Raw genomic sequence first — 18,751 nt, 5'->3', positions numbered from 1 at the left:
GGCAGAAGATGGCAGATCGGGCTGTTTTTTTTTCCTCTGGATTCGTGGAGACCACCGAGAGTACAGAGAGCCCAAGGCGGGGTGCCTAAGGAGGGATGATGTTCCGCGATATGCTGTGACAAAAATCCGGGATGAAAGATGCGATAAAGCTCAAGCCTGTAATCATTATCACACATAGAGGCGCATTTGCTTGACATTTGTAGTATCCAGTGGTGTGGATCACTTTTTTGTACAGCGACGTTTTTTTTTTCTTTCATATTTTTTTCTGCTAACGGAAGACGTGAGTTGTCCTGGTCGTTGGAGTATATGCTGATACCTATGTGGTCAAGCCTGGAATCCATATTGATTTCATGGTTCCAGGTGCTCTGTCGCTGCCAGGCCGTGACCAACGTGGCATGGTACTCTGTTTGCTTTCCTTTCGTTCAAGACAGAAGAAACATCCAATACGTCTTCACCAAGATGGTCTGATGTTGAACCCCCCTCCCCCCCGGCTGTCACGTAAATGTCCGGGAGGTACCTACTAGTATAGTAGACAATCGAGCGGCACAGCCGTCTTGGCGGTCAGCACCTTATCCGCAAGCCCACAACGGCGAGGGCTCCATGATCGGCGGCCCCAGTTCCATGCTTCGGGGCCGGATCTTGGCGAGTCTGTCGGCCCCAAACTTTCGGTCTCCCCGTCCCGTCGTATCCAGCCCCGTCAGGTTCCGTCCCGTTGCTTCCGGTCCAATACCTAAACATTGCGGACCGGACCCGACATCGATGAGTTCCGTACCAGGAGCTTTGGTGTTGTGCTATTATGTAACACTGGGCGCGCCTGACCTTCTAGTGTGCTAGTGTGACAGCAAAAACGGATCCGCTCATGCTGCCATTAACTAGTGCACCATGTATACCTGCTACTGCAACAGCTAGTCATAGACCGCAACTCGCAGCCCCATGGGCACCTCTTGTTTGAGTGATTGCTCGTTTGCGGGCAGGTTGACCATCACCATCAATCGCCAGGTCAACGTCTGTTCACGGCCTATTATGACCGACATTTCAGGGGGCTGCTTGACGCTATCTCCGTTCCACTGCCATCCCGGCGCCAGCGGCGCAAATGAATGAGGAGCAGAGCAGAATAACACACCTTCCCGTGTCCTTCTAAACCGCCCAAGTGGTCTGCGACAACTCCCCCAAGGAAACCTATTCATCAGCCGAGCGACTTGCTGCCGTGTATATGCAGTAAACCACCGCACCGCGTCACTCTCCGTCTCCTCACAGCGAAGCTTCCGCGATCCGGTGGGAAACCTGGTGCAGAAGGGCATCGCCCGCTCACCGAGGCCGCCACCGGACCGGATCACCATTTGTTAGCCCATAATACCTTCCGCCTTGGCAACGCCAAACAGCGAAGGTATATCTTGTAGTTTAGACAGAACCATCTCCAGAAGAACAACAAATCAATGAATCAATTCTGAAGTCAATTACGCAATACATGCGCTACCACCATTGGTCCAGCGCTCCCTCAGGGAATTATGGGGGCGCACAGACACCCGCACGACCGCATTTCTGGTAGTTAGTTATTCTACATATAGAGTGTCGTCACAACTCGGACAAGCAAAACCCCGTCACCCAAAGCTGACACGGACTCATGTTGCTTTGCGTGGCAAGCGGCCTGTCAGCCGCACGACAGCGGGCCAAGAAGATGGCGTGGGAGCGGTATCAATTCAATCACATCCCGAGCTCAGCTCAGCCAACAAAAAAAAAAAGTAATCACAACGAGAAGCAAAACTCAACCCTCTGGGCGTAACCAAGGTCTTGCACCAACCCGATGTGGCCGAGACTTGAGATTCGCTTGATGAGAAACGTAGTGTAACCTCGCTCAGGGAGGCTCCCATCTCGGTTCTGCTCGGTCCGGCTACCTACCCAAGTCCGACAGCGCCGACTAAAACGTGTACCTACACTAGGTACTCGGACAGAAAGCATCCTCTTGTTTTAACACAGACTGCCTACCTACGCAGTACATAGCGGCAATGTACCTTATGTACAGTCGTGTCCAGCACACCGGCGCACGAGACATGATCAGTGCCGTCCTTCAGCTCATGTCCCCTCCACTCATCCGCCCGCAATGGTTGGCTTCGTCTTGAGAATGTGCATTTTCCATTTGCAGGGTGGCATGCTATGTGGGGCAAAAGCTGGGATTGGGACTCGTGCCAAGACGGTGCTATCCGCGCCAAGCCATGCGTCCATCGCAATCCATCGCAATCCCCGGGGTCCGGCTCGGGATGCGACAGAAGAAAGAGCAGGTCGAAGGTTGCACCAAACGCGCCCATGGATCCCATGGATCTTCTTTGTTCTGAAAATTATGGAGAAAAAAAAAAGGGGGGGAGGACCGAACGCTACTGCGTACACGTGTACTACATATACCTCATGACATGATCGGATGCAGCCTTTCACCGACAGCGTGTGTCCAACTCGGGGCCAAGCCTCCGAAATCTCTAACCCTACCAGGAAGTTAGAGGTGGAAACGTCTGTGGAGGCGCACCGATGGCCGGGTAAGGTTGGACGACGCCCTTGCGACCGTTTCGCTCCTCAGAGAATCCTCTCGCGTTACGCGTTGGTGTACGACGGGGGGGGGGGGGGGGGGGGGCGGGGGGAGGGTGAGACAGCAGCAGCAGCACACGACAGGTAAAGTTAAAAGGTGCAAGGGCCCCGTGCAGATTCCAGATACAGCCACTTTCAGCCTCCTGAACCCTTGTCCTATATACACGACACAGCACCTACACCGTAATCTGGGATGGGATTCATGTAAGTGAAGGCTCATCATACCAGCCATACGCTCGGCACCACGCTACACTGCCGGAAGCGTTGAGATGTAGATTCGGGACGGTGCCGACACTTACCCGGTACACTACCTATGTAGTGTCTACTATAGTCTAGGGTGGCGTTTGGTCCTGATCACCTAAGTGAGCAGAAAATTCTGAAAAAGTGCAAAACGCGAAACAATTCCAGGAGAAGAACACAACCTGAGGCCACCGCGTCGGGAAGGATGCGAGTTGGGTCCTTCCATGTTCCTTGTCCCTCGGCCCTCTGCGTCCCGTCAGGTTTTGCGTGGAACCACCTGCTTGAGGAAGGTTCCCCAGTCCAACCGGCTCAGTCCCCCTGATCGCCCCTGAGAAACCCAGACTCTCGGCGCTGTGTCTGGCCTGCCAGTCGCCAATCTGGGCACCCGCTAGCGGCCCACATGGCGGGACAAACATCCAATCATGAAAATTGAAAAGCGCCTCCCGTCCGCCACAAATCCGCCGCTGTTCATGTTATTGACCTTTTCAAGGTTGGAGATTTCGGTCCTGCCAGCCGTTTGCCGGGACACGGGGCTTGGTGTTCTTTTCTCAACTGCCCTCGCGGATCTCCTCATATCTCCCCCCCCTCCCCCCCTCTGCTTTTCTGTTAGCTAGTTAGTTAGTTACCCCTTCCCTGGGCCTTCACCACTGCCGTAGCGCCCGTTTCGCCCCTGGTCCGCCCCATCACGGTCCCGCGTCACGGTCCCGATTTCGCAGAACTTCTGGGGAACACGTGCCAAAGTATGACGTCCAGCCGTTGATCGCAAGGAACGACCACATCCAACGTCCAACCCTCCAAGTTCACCAAATCGCGCTACCGACCGCGACTGCTCGATCGTCGACGACTTGAAACACCTGCAGAACAAAACATCCGATCCTGCGTCGGACCATCTTCCCCTCCCAGGTCTTCCTCTTCTAGCGTCGACACCACCTCCGGGAACCCCACCGATTTCCGACTACTTGGCCTGATCACATCACCGCCACTTCGATGCCCTGCTTTGGGTCATCTCTTCCCCTAATCTTGGTGGTTTCTCTTTTTCTTCCTTTGCCCTAGGCGTTCTTGGGTCGGTTCGGATCACCTAAGGCGCCACCTCTTTTCCCTTCATCCATCTCCCATAACCATCTTCTTGCGTGTTATCAACCGCGCCGAGGCGGCACTGCCGGCAAGATGAGTGCCCGACAAGGCCAGCGAAACGTTAAGTGGGTTGAGGTTCGTCATCCTCCCAGTTCCACTCTTCGCTTCTCGGCTCCTCCAGCTCCAGCGCATCCACTAACTTGGAGGTGCAGGGTCTCCGCGGCGTCACGTCGGTCCTCGTCATCGTCACCCATATTTCAAGAGCCTTCGACTATCCGCTGTTCTGGCCGGCCGACGTTAAGGATGGAACGCCGAGACTGCTCCAGCTTCCCTACCTCCGCATCCCCTGGCAGGGCCGCATCGGCGTGCCCATTTTCGCCTTCCTGACAGGTTTCGTCTGCGCCTACAAGCCCCTCAAGCTCGCCTACCAGCAGGGCAACACGGCAGCGGCCCTCAAGTCGGTCGCCCGCAGCGCCTTCCGCCGGCCTCCGCGCCTGATGCTGCCCGCCCTGATCGCCACGTTCTGCAGCTTTGTCATGTCGGTCCTCGGCGGGTACAAGGCAGCCAACCACTGCGACAGCGTCTGGGTGCGCTACGACGCCCCCGATCCGCTCCCCCTCCTCCCGAACATCGGCCGGTTCTTCACCACCTCGCTCACCACCTGGACCAACACCGAGAATCTCTATGATCGCCACCAGTGGGCCATGCGGCCCCTCCTCATTGGCGCCTTCCAGGTATACATCGTGCTGGCTGCTACCATCGGCATGCGCTTCAAGTACCGCGTGCTCGTGCATGTGCTGCTCATCACGTACTGGTGGATGAACGTCAACTACCTGACGGGTGAGTGAACTTGGGGCTCTTTTTTTGTTCCGACCCCCGGCTAACTTTTTGCTGCGCAGAAACGTTTGGCGCGATGCTCGCCCTGGGCACCCTGCTCGCCGAACTCGCACAGCACCGGCCCACGCAAAACTGGATCACGTCCCACCAGCGTCTGCTTTCGTGCGTCGTCGCCCCGATGCTCATGCTCATCGGCGGCTTCGTCGGGTCCTACCCGCAGGAACACGCGGACTGGGCGCCCTGGTCTCGCCACCTGCACAACTTCCTCCGGGACCCCCTCGGCAACGGCAGCGTTGGCAGCTTCATCAACCCCAAGGGCGCCGACACGCAGCGCCGCACCGCGGCCTTCTTCATCATGTGCTGGGCCATCACCCTCTTCATCACCCCTTCCCTGCAGCGTCTGCTGTCGCACCGCGTGCTCATCTGGCTCGGCCACCACTCCTTCGCCGTCTACCTCGTCCACGGCACCATCCTCCGCACCGTCGGCATCTGGATCGCCTATGGCATCACGGGCGAGCCCTGGGAGCCTGCGGGGGTCGACGAAAACGGAAAGAAGAAGGAGCAGACGTGGATCGCGCCCCGCGGAAGGCCCTACATCATGACGGCCATTCTGGTGTTTGTCGTCCTGACGTACACGGCGGCTTGGGCGTGGATGCGCTGGGTTGACTCGGCGTGTGCTCGGGCGACCCAGTGGCTGGAGAACAAGGTGTTTGAGGATGAAGGCGAGGTGGCCGCTGCCATGGCGGAGAAGGGGTACGCGCGGGTTAATGGCAACGACGCGGCCTCGAGGTCGTCGAGGTACCACGACGGGGATGGGCGGGTGCCGCCTCCATGACGCAGCGCACGCAGATCGGGACGGGGCGGAGGATTAGACAAGAACGTCACCGGTGTTCTTTCATGGATATGGGGAGTTGGCCGCAAGATTGCGGGGTTTAATGAATCTCCGACTGCTTGTGTTCATTTCTCTCTTTGTGTCTACCTAGACCAAACGCATACGGCGGCGTTGAGTGGATGGGCAGGGTTATTTTATGCATCACCATGACAAGGTTTGGTGGGGGTCGATCATCTTGTGCCTGAGGTCGTGGTGTAGTTGTGCCGTTGTGGACATATACATACATATACTAACTAAGCACCTCGAGTCACTGGGCTGGGGTTGAGAAGTGCTTTGTACCGCACTCCAATTAATATCTCCGACTTTACGCATTTTGCGTTGCATAAGGCAAGGTATCGTCTCGTGGGTTTTCGCTTGCTATTTTGCAGCGTCTACGGTTTGTCGTGTGCAATGTCTGTGCCGCTTCGCGGGATGTTGGTGAGATGGCCCTGGAAGAGCAGGCCAACATGTCTTGGCGTCCAACGTCAACAAAACCCCCTGGATCCGCTAGATCATGTAAACAAGTTCCCGCTTCCGGAGTTTTGATTTTCCATCACGACTGCGCTGGTCCGGTATAGGTGTCAATGTTTATTTCTTTTTTCTAGTCACGTCACTTGTATTGAGGATGCGCTGGTAAGCTACGCTACGCAGTATTAGGCACCTGACTGGGGTTGGCTAGGCTAGAGAGGTACCTAAGAGTCGTGAGTTGGCGGGGTAACTAATGTAGGTAATTACAGCATGCATCTCTTGCATGCTAGCTAATTAATTGGCAGGTCGAAGTTATTGATTTGCTGTTTTAGCATACTGACGTCAGGAATATCGGATTCAATGATCTTTTTCTTTTCTTTTTTTTTTCTTTTTTTTGCGCCTTGGTCGACAGGTGCCTGTGCTAGAGCCAGAGCGTGTCAGTCGCGCGACGCCGTCGGGCGAGGTAACACAATGGCCTTGGTTGCTATTATAGTAATTGTTGTTTCTGGTCTTGATGTTATTATGTACGACGAGTCGGGACAAGATGAATGTTCATGTTTCTCTCCTCAGCGTGTTTGTTGCTTGGCGGTCGAGGTCCGAGACAGCCAAGAACGCTTAACCTTGGAGGTTTGTCTTTTTACTTTTTTCATCGGGGCCGTACGCAGTACATGAGCAAGGTACTGCGTAAGTACTGCGTACATACGGTGTACACCGTACACCGTAGGCCATCAGGTACTTTTTGATGGCGGTTGAATCATGTCGATTCCTTTCTGGTCAGGTGATAACTACACTTGAGTCAGGGTGCGAGGTAATTACGGATGGGTGATGGTTCAGCTGTGGGCATGTAATTACCCAGTAGTCCGTGTTGTACGTACACAGTAATTCCACCCCCTTTGCGTGCGTTGGCTAGTATTTCGGCAAATGTCCGGTGCGTACTCCATGTGCCATGCTAAGTACCTACCTTGGTTTTCCAGTCACGTATAGTAGTAGTACCTAGGTACTGTTACTCGAGAACATCATAGGCTCCCTTGATCAGCCACTTGGCGTGTTGGGTGTACACTCCAGAAGGAAAACAACACGACATGCTCGCTTCCGCAACCACCTATCGAGCATCTACCGCATACGTGCTGGGAGGCCATAGGAGGAGCCTCTTGTATTTATTAGGGGATGATAATAGTCGACATCCAAGGGTCATTGATGCTACGAAGCACAACAGGATGCTCCAAGTCTCACCAACCTAGGTTTCTCACGTTCGGCCTAAGAAGTTCCTACCGGCTCCCTTTGCGAGGGCGGATGGTTCGGTAATCAGTTGCTCACCAAGAATCAAGCATCCTCGAAGAGATACTATTAGTGTGCCTACCTGCAAGGTAACACCATCGGGTCCCACCATGAGCCACAGAGCCTACTGCCCCACCTGCGTCTCCCACCACTCCTCGAAGCGCTCCCATTGCCCCTGGTGCGGGACGAGGCTCGAGGGGGGTGCAGCTCCCGTTGATTACTCCTCGTGGGCTGCGTCGCAGCAAGGTAAGAAAAAGAAGGACAAGAAAGACAAGAAGGGCGGCAAAGACAAGGACAAGAACAAGAGCCGGGGCGGGGACAGGTGCGATGACGACAGGACCAAAAGGCGGAGGGACCAGGATCGAGATCGCGATGGGGGCGGCGGCGGTTCCTCTTCATGGTTCGCGAGGCGCAAGAAGGACAAGTCCAAGGCCTGAGCGAGCGGGCAGGAGAGTTGCGGTGAGCAAGCTTCGTGAGGCAAGACACCGCGAGAGACGGGAGATAAGGTCGCTGAGCTGGTATGCTCGAATTATTGTGGAGGTGCTGGCAGGTCCAGACCCGTTGTGTACATGTCGATGCTGCGGGGTTGATCTGTAGGCATGGCAGCTTCTCGCGTTCTCCGTCCAGCTTTGGTCTATGCGAAGATACCCAACGCTCGCGGCAACAGGCAGGAGATGGGTCGCTTGTTCGCTTGGGCGTTCGGCCCGCGGTGATCAGATGCTAGTTGATTCCGAAGGTAATTTATCCATGTGGGTTGCGCGGTTCGTTAACAGGTCTTCGAAATATCAGCGATGGTTTTGAAAGTCGGCTTGGTGTGGCCTCGTATCGTGGCCAGAATGATGCGCGATACCGAGGTGCTTTCCCAGAGAGTGACTCATGGGCCTCGCCCTTCTACCAGCAGCTTGCACGTCTTCCATGAGCCGAGGCAAAAGCATGCATCTGAGCAGGATTCTCATTCGCCACCGGTGTTGTGGTGTAGTTGGCGGGATCAATGAGGCCGGCCGTTGGGAGAATGGCGACATCTGCTAGGCTCCAAGAAGCTCCACGATCAGGCGACGACCGAAGGCCGGAGGGATGCCATTCCGCGTCTGGCGCCCGCAAGCAGGTTGTGTATGATCGGCGACTAGGACCGGGTGGTCGCATTGCGAGGATGATTGGGCATCAAGTCGAACTTGCTCGTACCGGTGGAATCCACCGAGATGGTGGTCCAAAGGACCGCGAGGGCGATGAGCAAGTTTTTTTGTTCTTTTCAAGTAGAGATGGCCGGCATCCTCTTCATTAATTATCAAGGCAAGCGACAAGGCACGGAGATGGGAGCCGGGCGGGAGTGGCTTGAATTAGACCGTAGCCTGTATCGATCCGGGATTTGGTCCATCGAGACGCGCATGCTGCAAGCCGATGTGCTAATGCAGGGACTCTGGCGGATGACGAGATTTCCCGATAGACTTGTGAGGTTCTTTGCAAGATCGACATGGCAAATGGTAACGTTATTTCCCGGGCGCATTCCGCACGGCCACCATGGTAGTTCTTGTGCAATGTGGAGACGGCAGAAGGCTGTCATCCGGAAGAATGCTTTTTGGACGGTGCTCCAGGCCAACAGGTACCGTGTCGGTGCTCTGGACTTCCGTTTTGACGCTGGCCTGCGAACATCCACACCCCAAATGGTGTTATTGCTGACCTTCCTGTTGAGGCGACGCATTATCAGGGTCACCCAAGCCGAGTCCAGGCCTGGCACGCACTTGGGCCGGGCGTGGAGGAGCCTCCCCTCCTGACGAGCGTCCTTCGAATCCGAAACCGAGCCACCGCTATCTCGTGGAACCGGAAGATGCGTTCAGAGTACCGCAGATAAGGGAAGGAGGGCCGTTCTCCACATCGTTGTCGTCTTCATGGCCTGGTGATCCGTGATGCCATCGGGCTTGTTGTGGAGAACCGCCGTTGGTTTGATGCCGCTGACGTCCATCCGGGCTTCGTCCTCCGGTTTGGACGGAGCCCCGAGACGGGGACCAAAACCTCCCTCCCCACACCACCGAGCGATGCCGAGCCCCCGAGCTAGGACCTGCTCCAGGCGTCCGGTTCAGGTGGATGGGGGTCCAAGGCCGGGGGGATGGGGTGGGTTGAGGTCGCATGGCGTTTGCCTCAGATGCCAAGGAATGGCGCAATTGCGTGACGCGCCCCAACTATCCCAAGAACATCACCCGTCCGCTCCTGTCAGTGGCTGCCGCAAAAATGGGCTGCAATCAAACCCATTTTGCTCGGGGAGTCGGCGGCTGTCGGGAAAATCGGTTTCTGTAGGAGTTTTTTTTCCCTGGTCGTGTCTAGAGGCGCTGGAGGTGAGAGGAACCTACACAGTAAAGGGGCTTATCGAGCAGATGTAGCTAGTTATCGCATCCATGCACCCTGATGGCCCAACCTGCCAGCTCCCCCTCAAAACGGAAATGCCCATGGCCCCAGGTTTGCAGCGGAAACGTATCGTCCGCAGGGGCCATTCGAGATCCGACGTCATCGGTCTGCCGTGCAGACGGATGAACTGCCTCGTCAGGGCACTTAGCCGGCCACTCCAACCGCTGCATCTGCCCCTGCACAAGGCAACGCTTTCGACCGCTTACACACAAAGTTCGCTCAGCAGCGTTCTCTGTGGCTGATGGCAACGCCGTGCAGCGTCAGCGCTTGAGCAGCCATGGCAGGCTCGAGCCTACAGCTTCGCCTCGTGAACAACGGACAGAGCACAAGTGCATGCCCAGGCGCGCCATGGGCTTCTCCGAGAGCCGTGGCCGGGCCGTGACGGCTGTCGGCTGCGGGGTGGGTCCCGATGATACTTGAACCTCCGGGTCCCGGGCCCCCGGGTACCCCGCGCGCCATCAGCAGCACCTATCCCAGGAAGCGAACGACTTGTGCCTGCTCTGTACTTGAAAGCAAGAGTCGCAGAGGGTCCGCGACGACACCGGGGCGGCTTGTGCCAGCGATACATCCGACGCTTAACGCGGTATTGGGCCTGCAAGCGGCGGGCTGGCGAGGCGGCATCGCCCAGAGAGGGATCTCCTTGCTCTCCGCGTCTGACGAATCAGCGCACGCGCCAGGGGCTGTTTTTTCAGAGAGAATAACGCAATTTGTGCTACGGAGCATCCAAGCGACCCCACCCATCCGATTTCGCCATCGAGACCGTCTTTTGCACCAAAAAGAGGCGAACATAACGTTACCACACAATCCACCACAGCACGACGCTTCTGAGCTTGCTGGCCGCGTGCTAGCAACGGCCGGCACACCTTACTTACGCTACAGCCTGTCCTCACCGGCCGTTTGCCATCTCAAAGGAAAACCACACCAACGACGAGAGAAGAGTCGGGCTCCCTTTTTTTTTTTTTTTTTTTTTTTTTTTTTTGTTCAGTCGAGGGGATCTGGATCCGACTCGGCTCCTTGCCGTCCCCAACAGCATCTCGGCAATATCTACCCGTCGACGGGCGCCCCTGAGACCGACCTTCTCGAGCGTTCTCCCATTGCGTCCTCAACCTCGCCTGGGTGCTTGCTCACGTCTCACCGACCCTTTGTTTTTCCTGACACCCCTCCCCCCCGACCCTCCAATTGCGAAAGTCGTCGAGGTGCATTGCGTGCCTCCCGTGCCGCTCGCATCCAACTTACCCGGCGGCCTGACCGCTCCGCGTCCTGTCAGTTGTCTGGGTTTCTAGACCGGCGCAGAGCAGGGCCTCCCTCCCCAAATCGCGACCAGGAGGCCAGCACGTCATCGGATCGACGACACACACAGCTTGGTTGCTGTTCCAGCGCTGCCGCTGCCGGTGCCCGATCGACCTTTTGCTCTGCACAGGCCACCGCCAGCCTGCCCGGCATCCGCCCGAGACAAGCCTCCCTCTGTATGGCCAGGCGGTCTCGCCCCGTCATTTCGCCATGGCACCCGATCATTCCTCTTCCTCCCTTTCCATCTCCCTTATCGACCGCACGTCGCTTCATAACCGCGATGGCACCCATGCCCCATCCGATGACGCACATCGCCTGCCCGTGACGGCCGACTCCACACCGCCGTATAAGGAAGACGACCTGGTCGCAACACCATCACCACCGCCACTGACAGCAGCAACAGCAGCAGCAGCAGCAGCCTCAGAGGGGCACGGCGAGGCTGGCCGCCTGACGACAGCAGACCCTACCAAGAGCTGCGATCGACTGCGACCCGAGGAGGCGGCGCACAAGAGACCCCATGACACATTGAACAACATGTCGTCGTCGTTGATCAGCAAGACGGTTACCCCCTTCCTCAAGGAACACATCCCGAGCCTGTACGCGCCCGTCGGCAAGTCAAGCAATGAGCAGTCGTCGCGCGAGAAGAACCCCAACACCAAGTACTGCTACCGCCACCGACCCGACTCCAAGTGCCGCCGCGCCGCCGACGAAGCCAAGATGGTCATGATCCAGCGCGAGCTCGACAAGCTGCCGCCCGCCGACCAGCAGGCCATCACCCACGTCTGGTCCCTCTTCTCGGCCGCGCCCTCCCGCCACCGCGAGCTGATGCTGCAGGGCGTCCTGGCCCAGCTGTGCTTCCCCCAGCTGTCGCTCGTGTCGCGCGAGGTCAACGACGCCCTCAAGATCGACTTCATCACCGCCCTGCCCGTCGAGATCGCCCAAAAGATCCTGTGCTACCTCGACACCGTCAGCCTGACCAAGGCCGCCCAGGTCAGCCAGCGCTGGCGCATGCTGGCCGACTCGGACGTCGTGTGGGTCCGCATGTGCGAGCAGCACGTCAACCGCAAGTGCACAAAGTGCGGATGGGGCCTGCCGCTGCTCGAGCGCAAGCGCCTGCGCCACTACACCCGCGCCCGCCAGCTCGCCAAGGACAGCTCCCACGGCCGCGTCCAGGAGCTCGATGCGGCCGCCTCCAACGGGACGCTCACGGCCAACGGCAAGCGGACCGGCGACGCCCTCGACGACGGCCGCGACGGGAAGCGCCGCTGCCTGTCGCCGCCCGAGGAGCTCCTGCCGCCCCAGACGAGGAGCTGGAAGGCGGTTTACAAGGACCGCTGGCAGGTCGGATACAACTGGAAGTATGGCCGATGCTCGGTCAAGGTGCTCAAGGGCCATACCAATGGCGTGACGTGCCTGCAGCTCGACGATAACATCCTCGCGACGGGCTCGTACGATGCGACCATCAAGATTTGTACGTTTCTCTGCCGCGCCGAGCGAGCGACATGCATCTGGTATCGGCCGGTTGCTGACGTGGAAGCAGGGAACATCGAGACGGGCGAAGAAATTCGCACCCTCCGCGGCCACACCCGGGGCATCCGCGCCCTGCAGTTCGACGACTCCAAGCTCATCAGCGGGAGCCTCGATAGTACGTGGAAAACCCCCTTCCCCCCCCCCCCCCCCCCAAAAAAAAAAAAAAAAGAAAAAAAAAAGACTGCTCGGCATCACACACATGTCATGATCACCGCTGACCCCAACCCCGCAGACACCATCAAGATCTGGAACTGGCACACCGGCGAATGCATCTCGACCCTCCAAGGCCACTCCGACGGCGTCGTCAGCGTTCACTTCGACGCGCAGCTCCTCGTCAGCGGCTCCATCGACAAGAGCATCAAGATCTTCAACTTCAACTCCAAGGAAGCCTTCTGCCTCAAAGGCCACACCGACTGGGTCAACTGCACCCGCCTCGACATCGCCAGCCGCACCGTCATGTCCGCCTCCGACGACACGACCCTGAAGCTCTGGGACCTCGACACGCGCCGTGTCATCCGCACCTTTGAGGGCCACGTCGGCCACGTCCAGCAGGTCCTTTTGCTTCCGGCCGAGTACGAGCCCGACGACGAGCTCCTCGCCGGCGCCGAGGCGGCCGCCGCCAGCGCCGCCTCCGATATCAGCGACACCATCTCGGTGACGAGCGCCTCCGCCGACGGAAGCACCGTCGCCATCGTCCAACCCTCGCCTTCTCTCGACGGCACCCGCCGCGGCAGCTCCCCCCAACCGGCGGCCGTCCTCCAGCGCGAAGAGGACATCCGCGCGCTGTACGGGCCGGGGTTCGCCTCGGACCCGACCCGGCCGCTGCCCCCGCGCTACTTCCTGTCGGGCGCGCTGGATAGCACCATCCGCCTCTGGGACTCCGCGACGGGGCGGTGCATCAAGACCATGTTCGGCCACCTGGAAGGCATCTGGTCCCTCGCCGGCGATACCATCCGGGTCATCTCGGGCGCGAACGACGGCATGGTCAAGTGCTGGGAGCCAAGGAGCGGCAAGTGCGACGCCACGTTTGTCGGGCATCGCGGACCGGTGACGTGCGTGGGGCTGAGCGACAGCCGGATGGCGTCGGGCAGCGAGGACGGCGAGATTCGGGTGTATTCGTTCCGGGACGTGGGCGCAACGGCGGGGACGAACCGCGAGTGCGTTTTGGATGCCGGGACGCCAAGGTAGGAAGGGTTCTTCACCTGAGACCATGGCCCCCCTCGGTGGTGATGGTGATGGTGGTATTGTTCACATTGTTCCATTTTCTTTCTCTCCTTCTCTGTTCATTTTTGTCGGCAACCTTTTTTTTTTTTTTTTTTTTGGGGGGGGGGGGCGTCTTGGAGATTTGGGGTCACGCACAAGACGGAGTACAGCAAATTGCATGATTTGGGGTCGGTTTGGACTCGGTGTTTCTGGCGGTGGGTTTTGTTTGGAGGGCATGGTTCCCCCCCTTCTTTTTGTCCAGTTCTGGGTCTTGGGTGAGAGGCATATGATGGCATCACAAAAAAGACAAAAACGCTCAGCTATAGAAGGGGCTTGACGGACGGATACATCGGACCTGGGCTGTCTTTGTGGGTTCTTTTTTTTTTTTTTTTTTCTTGTCTTGTTATTTTTCTCTTCTGATGGTTATGGCTTCATGTCGGATGAGAATACCCCTTTGTATTGATGGAATGGACGAGGAACAAGACAGCTGTAGCAGCACACCGTTGCTCTAATCCTTTACGTCGTTGACTTTCTATTTGAAGCCGTTCCAGGTTGCTTGTTGCACTTGAGTGTGGTGGTGGTGGCGGTGGTTTGGATGTTCGGCGGTTGCCGCGCCGAGAGTCTGGGCAAGGCGACAGCTGTAAAGACAGGGCTGTCAACGGCTGCCGGGACCCGACGCTGCTGAGGACGTTTGACGGCGTCTGGTTGAAGGCGGGCTGCAACGACTTCGGCACGCCCAATTGACCTCGGCATTGGCATTTCGGGCATCTCCCTGGGCTGCTTGCGGCCGTGCGAGACCGCGGGAGCGTGTTTTACCGTCCCGGAAGCATCCGAGTCGACGGGCGCGCCGCGCCCCACATTTCCCCGCAGAATCACAAGCTCGGCTGAGGGTCGGCTATTGATGGTGGGACGGGGCGGGATTGGCGCTCTCCTACGTCACCGGGGCTCAGATTTCTTGGGGGGGGGGGGGGGGGGGGGGACGGGGCGATCACAAGCTCAGAGAGTTCCAAGGTTGGACGGACCTGCCTGTTTGTTCCATCGTACCTAATGAGACACACACAGGGGGAGAGGTTTGACACCGGCTTGTCACGAGGACATGGGAACGCTTCCGATGGCTTGTTTGGGAGATGGGGAGGATCCGGAGACTGGATTGCCCGGGACGGGGGGAAGGGAGCTGGGAATTGAAGGGCAGGAAAAGAGGACCGGGGACGGGGGGGCAACACAGGTCAAGGTTTTGCCTCTGTCTTCTCTCTTCTTTTTTTTTTCCTGGGGTCTGGGGAGAGAAAAAAAAAAAAACACAAAAAAAGCGTTGTGTATTAGCAGGCTCCATGACGATATGCACTGTACTGCGTACGCCGTCTTGCTCCGCTAAGCCGAAGACCGGCCGGTCTGGATATCAGGGTTCCCCCCTCCCTTCGCCAGTGATGCATCCTCGTTCGTCGAGACCCTTGCACGGCTGTCGAACATGTCGGGTCCCCTTTGTCAATGGAGCGCGCTCACATGCCATTTGCGTGCATGTCTCTCTGGCTCGGATTGTCTTGGTTTCCCATCTGACGAAAGGGATGATGATGGGAGCATCCTCGAGTCATGGAGGCGCTCGTCAACCAGCAACGCTCTCTTCTTCTTCCTTCTGGCTGCGCATGGCTATCGTTCAGCAGCGCTCCCACCGTGTTCGTCTTCAAAAGCGAAGAATCCCTCTCCAATTACCCCAATTTCGACCCATTGCTCCGGTGCCCGGGGTCTTCCGTCCTCCATCTTCCTGGGGTGGGCCGGCTTGTCGTTTTTTCTGCTCGGCCTCGTGCCCTCTCGGCTCGGCTTGTCGTTGGAACTGCCCTGGCTCCCCCCCCCCCCCCCCCCCCTCCCTCCGACTTGAGATCCGATCGACCGGCGTCCAAAGGTGAAGAGTCATATGTATTCAGCTGACCACCGCCGTCCTTGGACCTTGGCTTTCTTCATCCCCTTTCATCTCTTGTCTCTTATACTTTGTCCTCCCTTTCTGGACTCATCAGCCCGTCCCTCTCGTCTCCGCATCTTCGTGACGCCCACCATCCTCCGTGCTCCTCCGGTGGACCTCTCCTCCTCGACCCAACTTTCTGGTCACTAGCCACTGTCGCTATCCTGCCTGTCCCTGACGCCGGGCTCCGCTGGACTCGCGTTCTTTGTATCACCTCTCGACCTCGGCGCACCTTGGAACAAGACCGACGACCTTCTCTCCTTGCATTGTCTGCGGCGCTCTCCGACACCGGGCAACTCGCGAGATATCCCAAAATCCAAACACGTTCAGCATCGTCCGCGGTGTTGACATTTGGTTGGACGTCTCCAGGGGGGCGAATCCCACTGGCATCCGCATCCCTCGGCATCCATACGGAGCACCGGGCTTGGCGTACGGAGCGGCGGAGGTTTCGGAACCACCGGCCAAGATTCACATAGAAGAGGGATATTGGCCGCCGACGAAGATCGACGCCAGATAGCCAAAGGGGTATACCATCCGATCGAACAAGACCGATCCGCAACAACAAGACAGATCGAAATGGCGTCAAAAGCGGACAATGGTCGCAAGAAGCCGACGTCGGCTGCGACGAACCTCATCGGTGAGCATTCCGCATCTCTAGAAATCCCGGGATGACGAAGAAAAAAAAAAGAGCAACAGCTAACAGCTTGCAGCTGGTGGTGGTGCCGGCATGATGGAGGCGCTGGTGTGCCACCCCCTTGGTACGTTGCCCTGCGACGCGACGGAGCGTGGTATCCGCCTGGCATCGGAAAGGCCGGGCTCGATACCTCCCCGATGCGCGGCGGCCAGCTAACATGCGCGACAGATACCATCAAGGTGCGGATGCAGCTCTCCCGGCGCGGCCGGCAACCGGGCATGCCGCGGCGGGGCTTCATCGCGACGGGCGCCGACATCGTTCGCAAGGAGACCCCTCTGGGCCTGTACAAGGGCCTGGGCGCCGTCCTGACGGGCATCGTGCCCAAGATGGCCATCCGCTTCACCTCGTTCGAGTGGTACAAGCAGATCCTCGCCAACAAGGAGACGGGCAAGGTGTCCGGGCAGGCGCTCTTCTTCGCCGGCCTCGCGGCGGGCGTCACCGAGGCCGTCGCCGTCGTCACGCCGATGGAGGTGGTCAAGATCCGCCTCCAGGCCCAGCACCACAGCATGGCCGACCCGCTCGACGTGCCCAAGTACCGCAACGCGGCCCACGCGCTCTACACCATCGTGCGCGAGGAGGGCTTCGGCGCGCTGTACCGCGGCGTCTCGCTCACGGCGCTCCGCCAGGGCAGCAACCAGGCCGTCAACTTCACGGCCTACACCTACTTCAAGAAGTGGCTGTACGAGTGGCAGCCCGAGTACCAGGGCGGCAACCTGCCCAGCTACCAGACGACCCTCATCGGCCTCGTCTCGGGCGCCATGGGCCCCCTGAGCAACGCCCCGATCGACACCATCAAGACGCGCCTGCAAAAGATGAAGGCCGAGGAGGGCACCACGGCGCTGCAGCGCATCACCCGCATCGCGGGCGACATGTTCCGGTATGTCAACCCCTCCTCCCCCTTTTTTGTTTGGCTATTCCATCCCACCCACCCATCTGTTCAAGCCGTCGAGCGAACGCGAATGCTGACCACGGTTTTCTTTTTGTTTGCTTGTTCCGCCCAAAACAGCCAAGAAGGCGTGCACGCCTTCTACAAGGGCATCACCCCTCGCATCATGCGCGTCGCCCCCGGCCAGGCCGTCACCTTCACCGTCTACGAGTTCCTCCGGGAGAAGCTCGAGCGCAGCGGACCCGCCTTCCTGACGGGGGGAAGGTACGAAGAGTAGTTGAAAAGCAGACGCACGCACGTACGCACGCACGCACGCACACACGCACACACACACGCATCGTCGATGGGACCCCCTTTGCCCTCGCTCTCTTGTTTGTTTGTTTGTTTTGTTGCTCACCCCCGCCGTTCCATCCATCCCCGCCTCCCCTCCCGCTTCGTTCCGTCCGTCTTCTTTGGCTTTTTCAACCCCGGCCGCTGCCGGCCCGGCCTGATCCTCCTTCATCGATTTCCCCTACCCTGGACACGGTCTCGGACCCAGACCCGGACTCCTGAACCTGGAAATGCCGTCCTTCTGTCTTGTTGTATCTGTCGGCGGACTCCCGGACTGGTCGTGCGTGGAGGGAAACGGCGGGACAAGGTTGTCTCGTGACGGCTTGCTTTGGTGCTTGTTTTTTTGATCCTTTTTTGTTCTTCCGTTGCAAAAGCTCTTGGGACATGTCTTGCTGATTTGCGGTCGCGCCGGGGGTTTGTAGCCGGGAGAAGGAGTTTGACAGCATGAAGGCCAAGGCGGCGTAGCAGGGGGGAAGCGTGAGCGTGAAGGTTGAGAACGGGTGATAGAGTGAGAAAATGAGCTGGGGAGGAGGGAGCGGGGTTTCCTTTTGTGTTTGAGCTCATAAGGGTTCCAAGGGAGTTGGACACTGGTGCATGGTTTCCTGGTTCATGGCATTCTTCCTTTTTGGATACCTGGTTTCAAGTCGTTCCAACCGAGGGTGGGTGGACGAGGCTCGACAAGGCTGAAGGTGTCAGGTCGGAGATGGGATGGTCGGATCGTCTGCCATGGAAAAGTCTGGGGTTGATGGATTCTTTCGATGAGAGTCGTACATGGTTATTGGATAGAAATGTCAGTACACATTGCCCAATCAAACAAACGCGTCTCTTTTCAATCTAGCTTCTTATTATATGCTGACGCCTGCATGTTTCGATGATGGGACCGGCGCTTGAAGCATGACTTGATTGGCATCGGCCGCTGGCTCGGGCTTTGGGCGCAACCCTTGGCGAGAGCGGTGCCCAATCGCCTTGGCCTACCAACATTTCTCGAGCCTTCGTCCAAGCTGCACTGGGGGGTGCTGCATGCTCTTGCTGCGGCGCAGAATGGCGGGGGTGCTGAGAAGCTGAGATACGTTGCTGGGGCTGGCGCAATCCTCAAGCATTTAAGGGCTGTCCCGACCG

General features: G+C 58.2%; 3 protein-coding genes across 3 annotated transcripts; all 3 read left to right on the top strand.

The window, feature by feature from the left end:
* Positions 1–3,984: 3,984 nt before the first annotated feature.
* Positions 3,985–5,563, top strand: VTJ83DRAFT_2725 (uncharacterized protein; the record flags this gene model as incomplete). Its single annotated transcript, XM_071009027.1, has 3 exons — positions 3,985–4,026; positions 4,104–4,731; positions 4,791–5,563. The coding sequence occupies 3 exons, from the start codon at positions 3,985–3,987 to the stop codon at positions 5,561–5,563; spliced, it is 1,443 nt and encodes a 480-aa protein (XP_070869265.1).
* A 5,682-nt stretch (positions 5,564–11,245) lies between these two features.
* Positions 11,246–13,753, top strand: VTJ83DRAFT_2724 (uncharacterized protein; the record flags this gene model as incomplete). The annotated part of the gene is made up of 3 exons (XM_071009026.1): positions 11,246–12,506; positions 12,576–12,680; positions 12,798–13,753. The coding sequence occupies 3 exons, from the start codon at positions 11,246–11,248 to the stop codon at positions 13,751–13,753; spliced, it is 2,322 nt and encodes a 773-aa protein (XP_070869264.1).
* A 2,545-nt stretch (positions 13,754–16,298) lies between these two features.
* VTJ83DRAFT_2723 (uncharacterized protein) lies at positions 16,299–17,579 on the top strand (the record flags this gene model as incomplete). Its single annotated transcript, XM_071009025.1, has 4 exons — positions 16,299–16,359; positions 16,433–16,480; positions 16,585–17,293; positions 17,423–17,579. 4 exons carry the CDS (start codon positions 16,299–16,301, stop codon positions 17,577–17,579), a joined length of 975 nt encoding a protein of 324 aa, XP_070869263.1.
* Positions 17,580–18,751: the final 1,172 nt, after the last annotated feature.

Source organism: Remersonia thermophila, chromosome 2 (genome assembly GCF_042764415.1).
Source record: "Remersonia thermophila strain ATCC 22073 chromosome 2, whole genome shotgun sequence".
Taxonomy (NCBI): domain Eukaryota; kingdom Fungi; phylum Ascomycota; class Sordariomycetes; order Sordariales; family Chaetomiaceae; genus Remersonia; species Remersonia thermophila.
The sequence above is the reverse complement of the archived record's forward strand: the minus strand, read 5'-3'. Positions and strand labels throughout refer to the sequence as shown.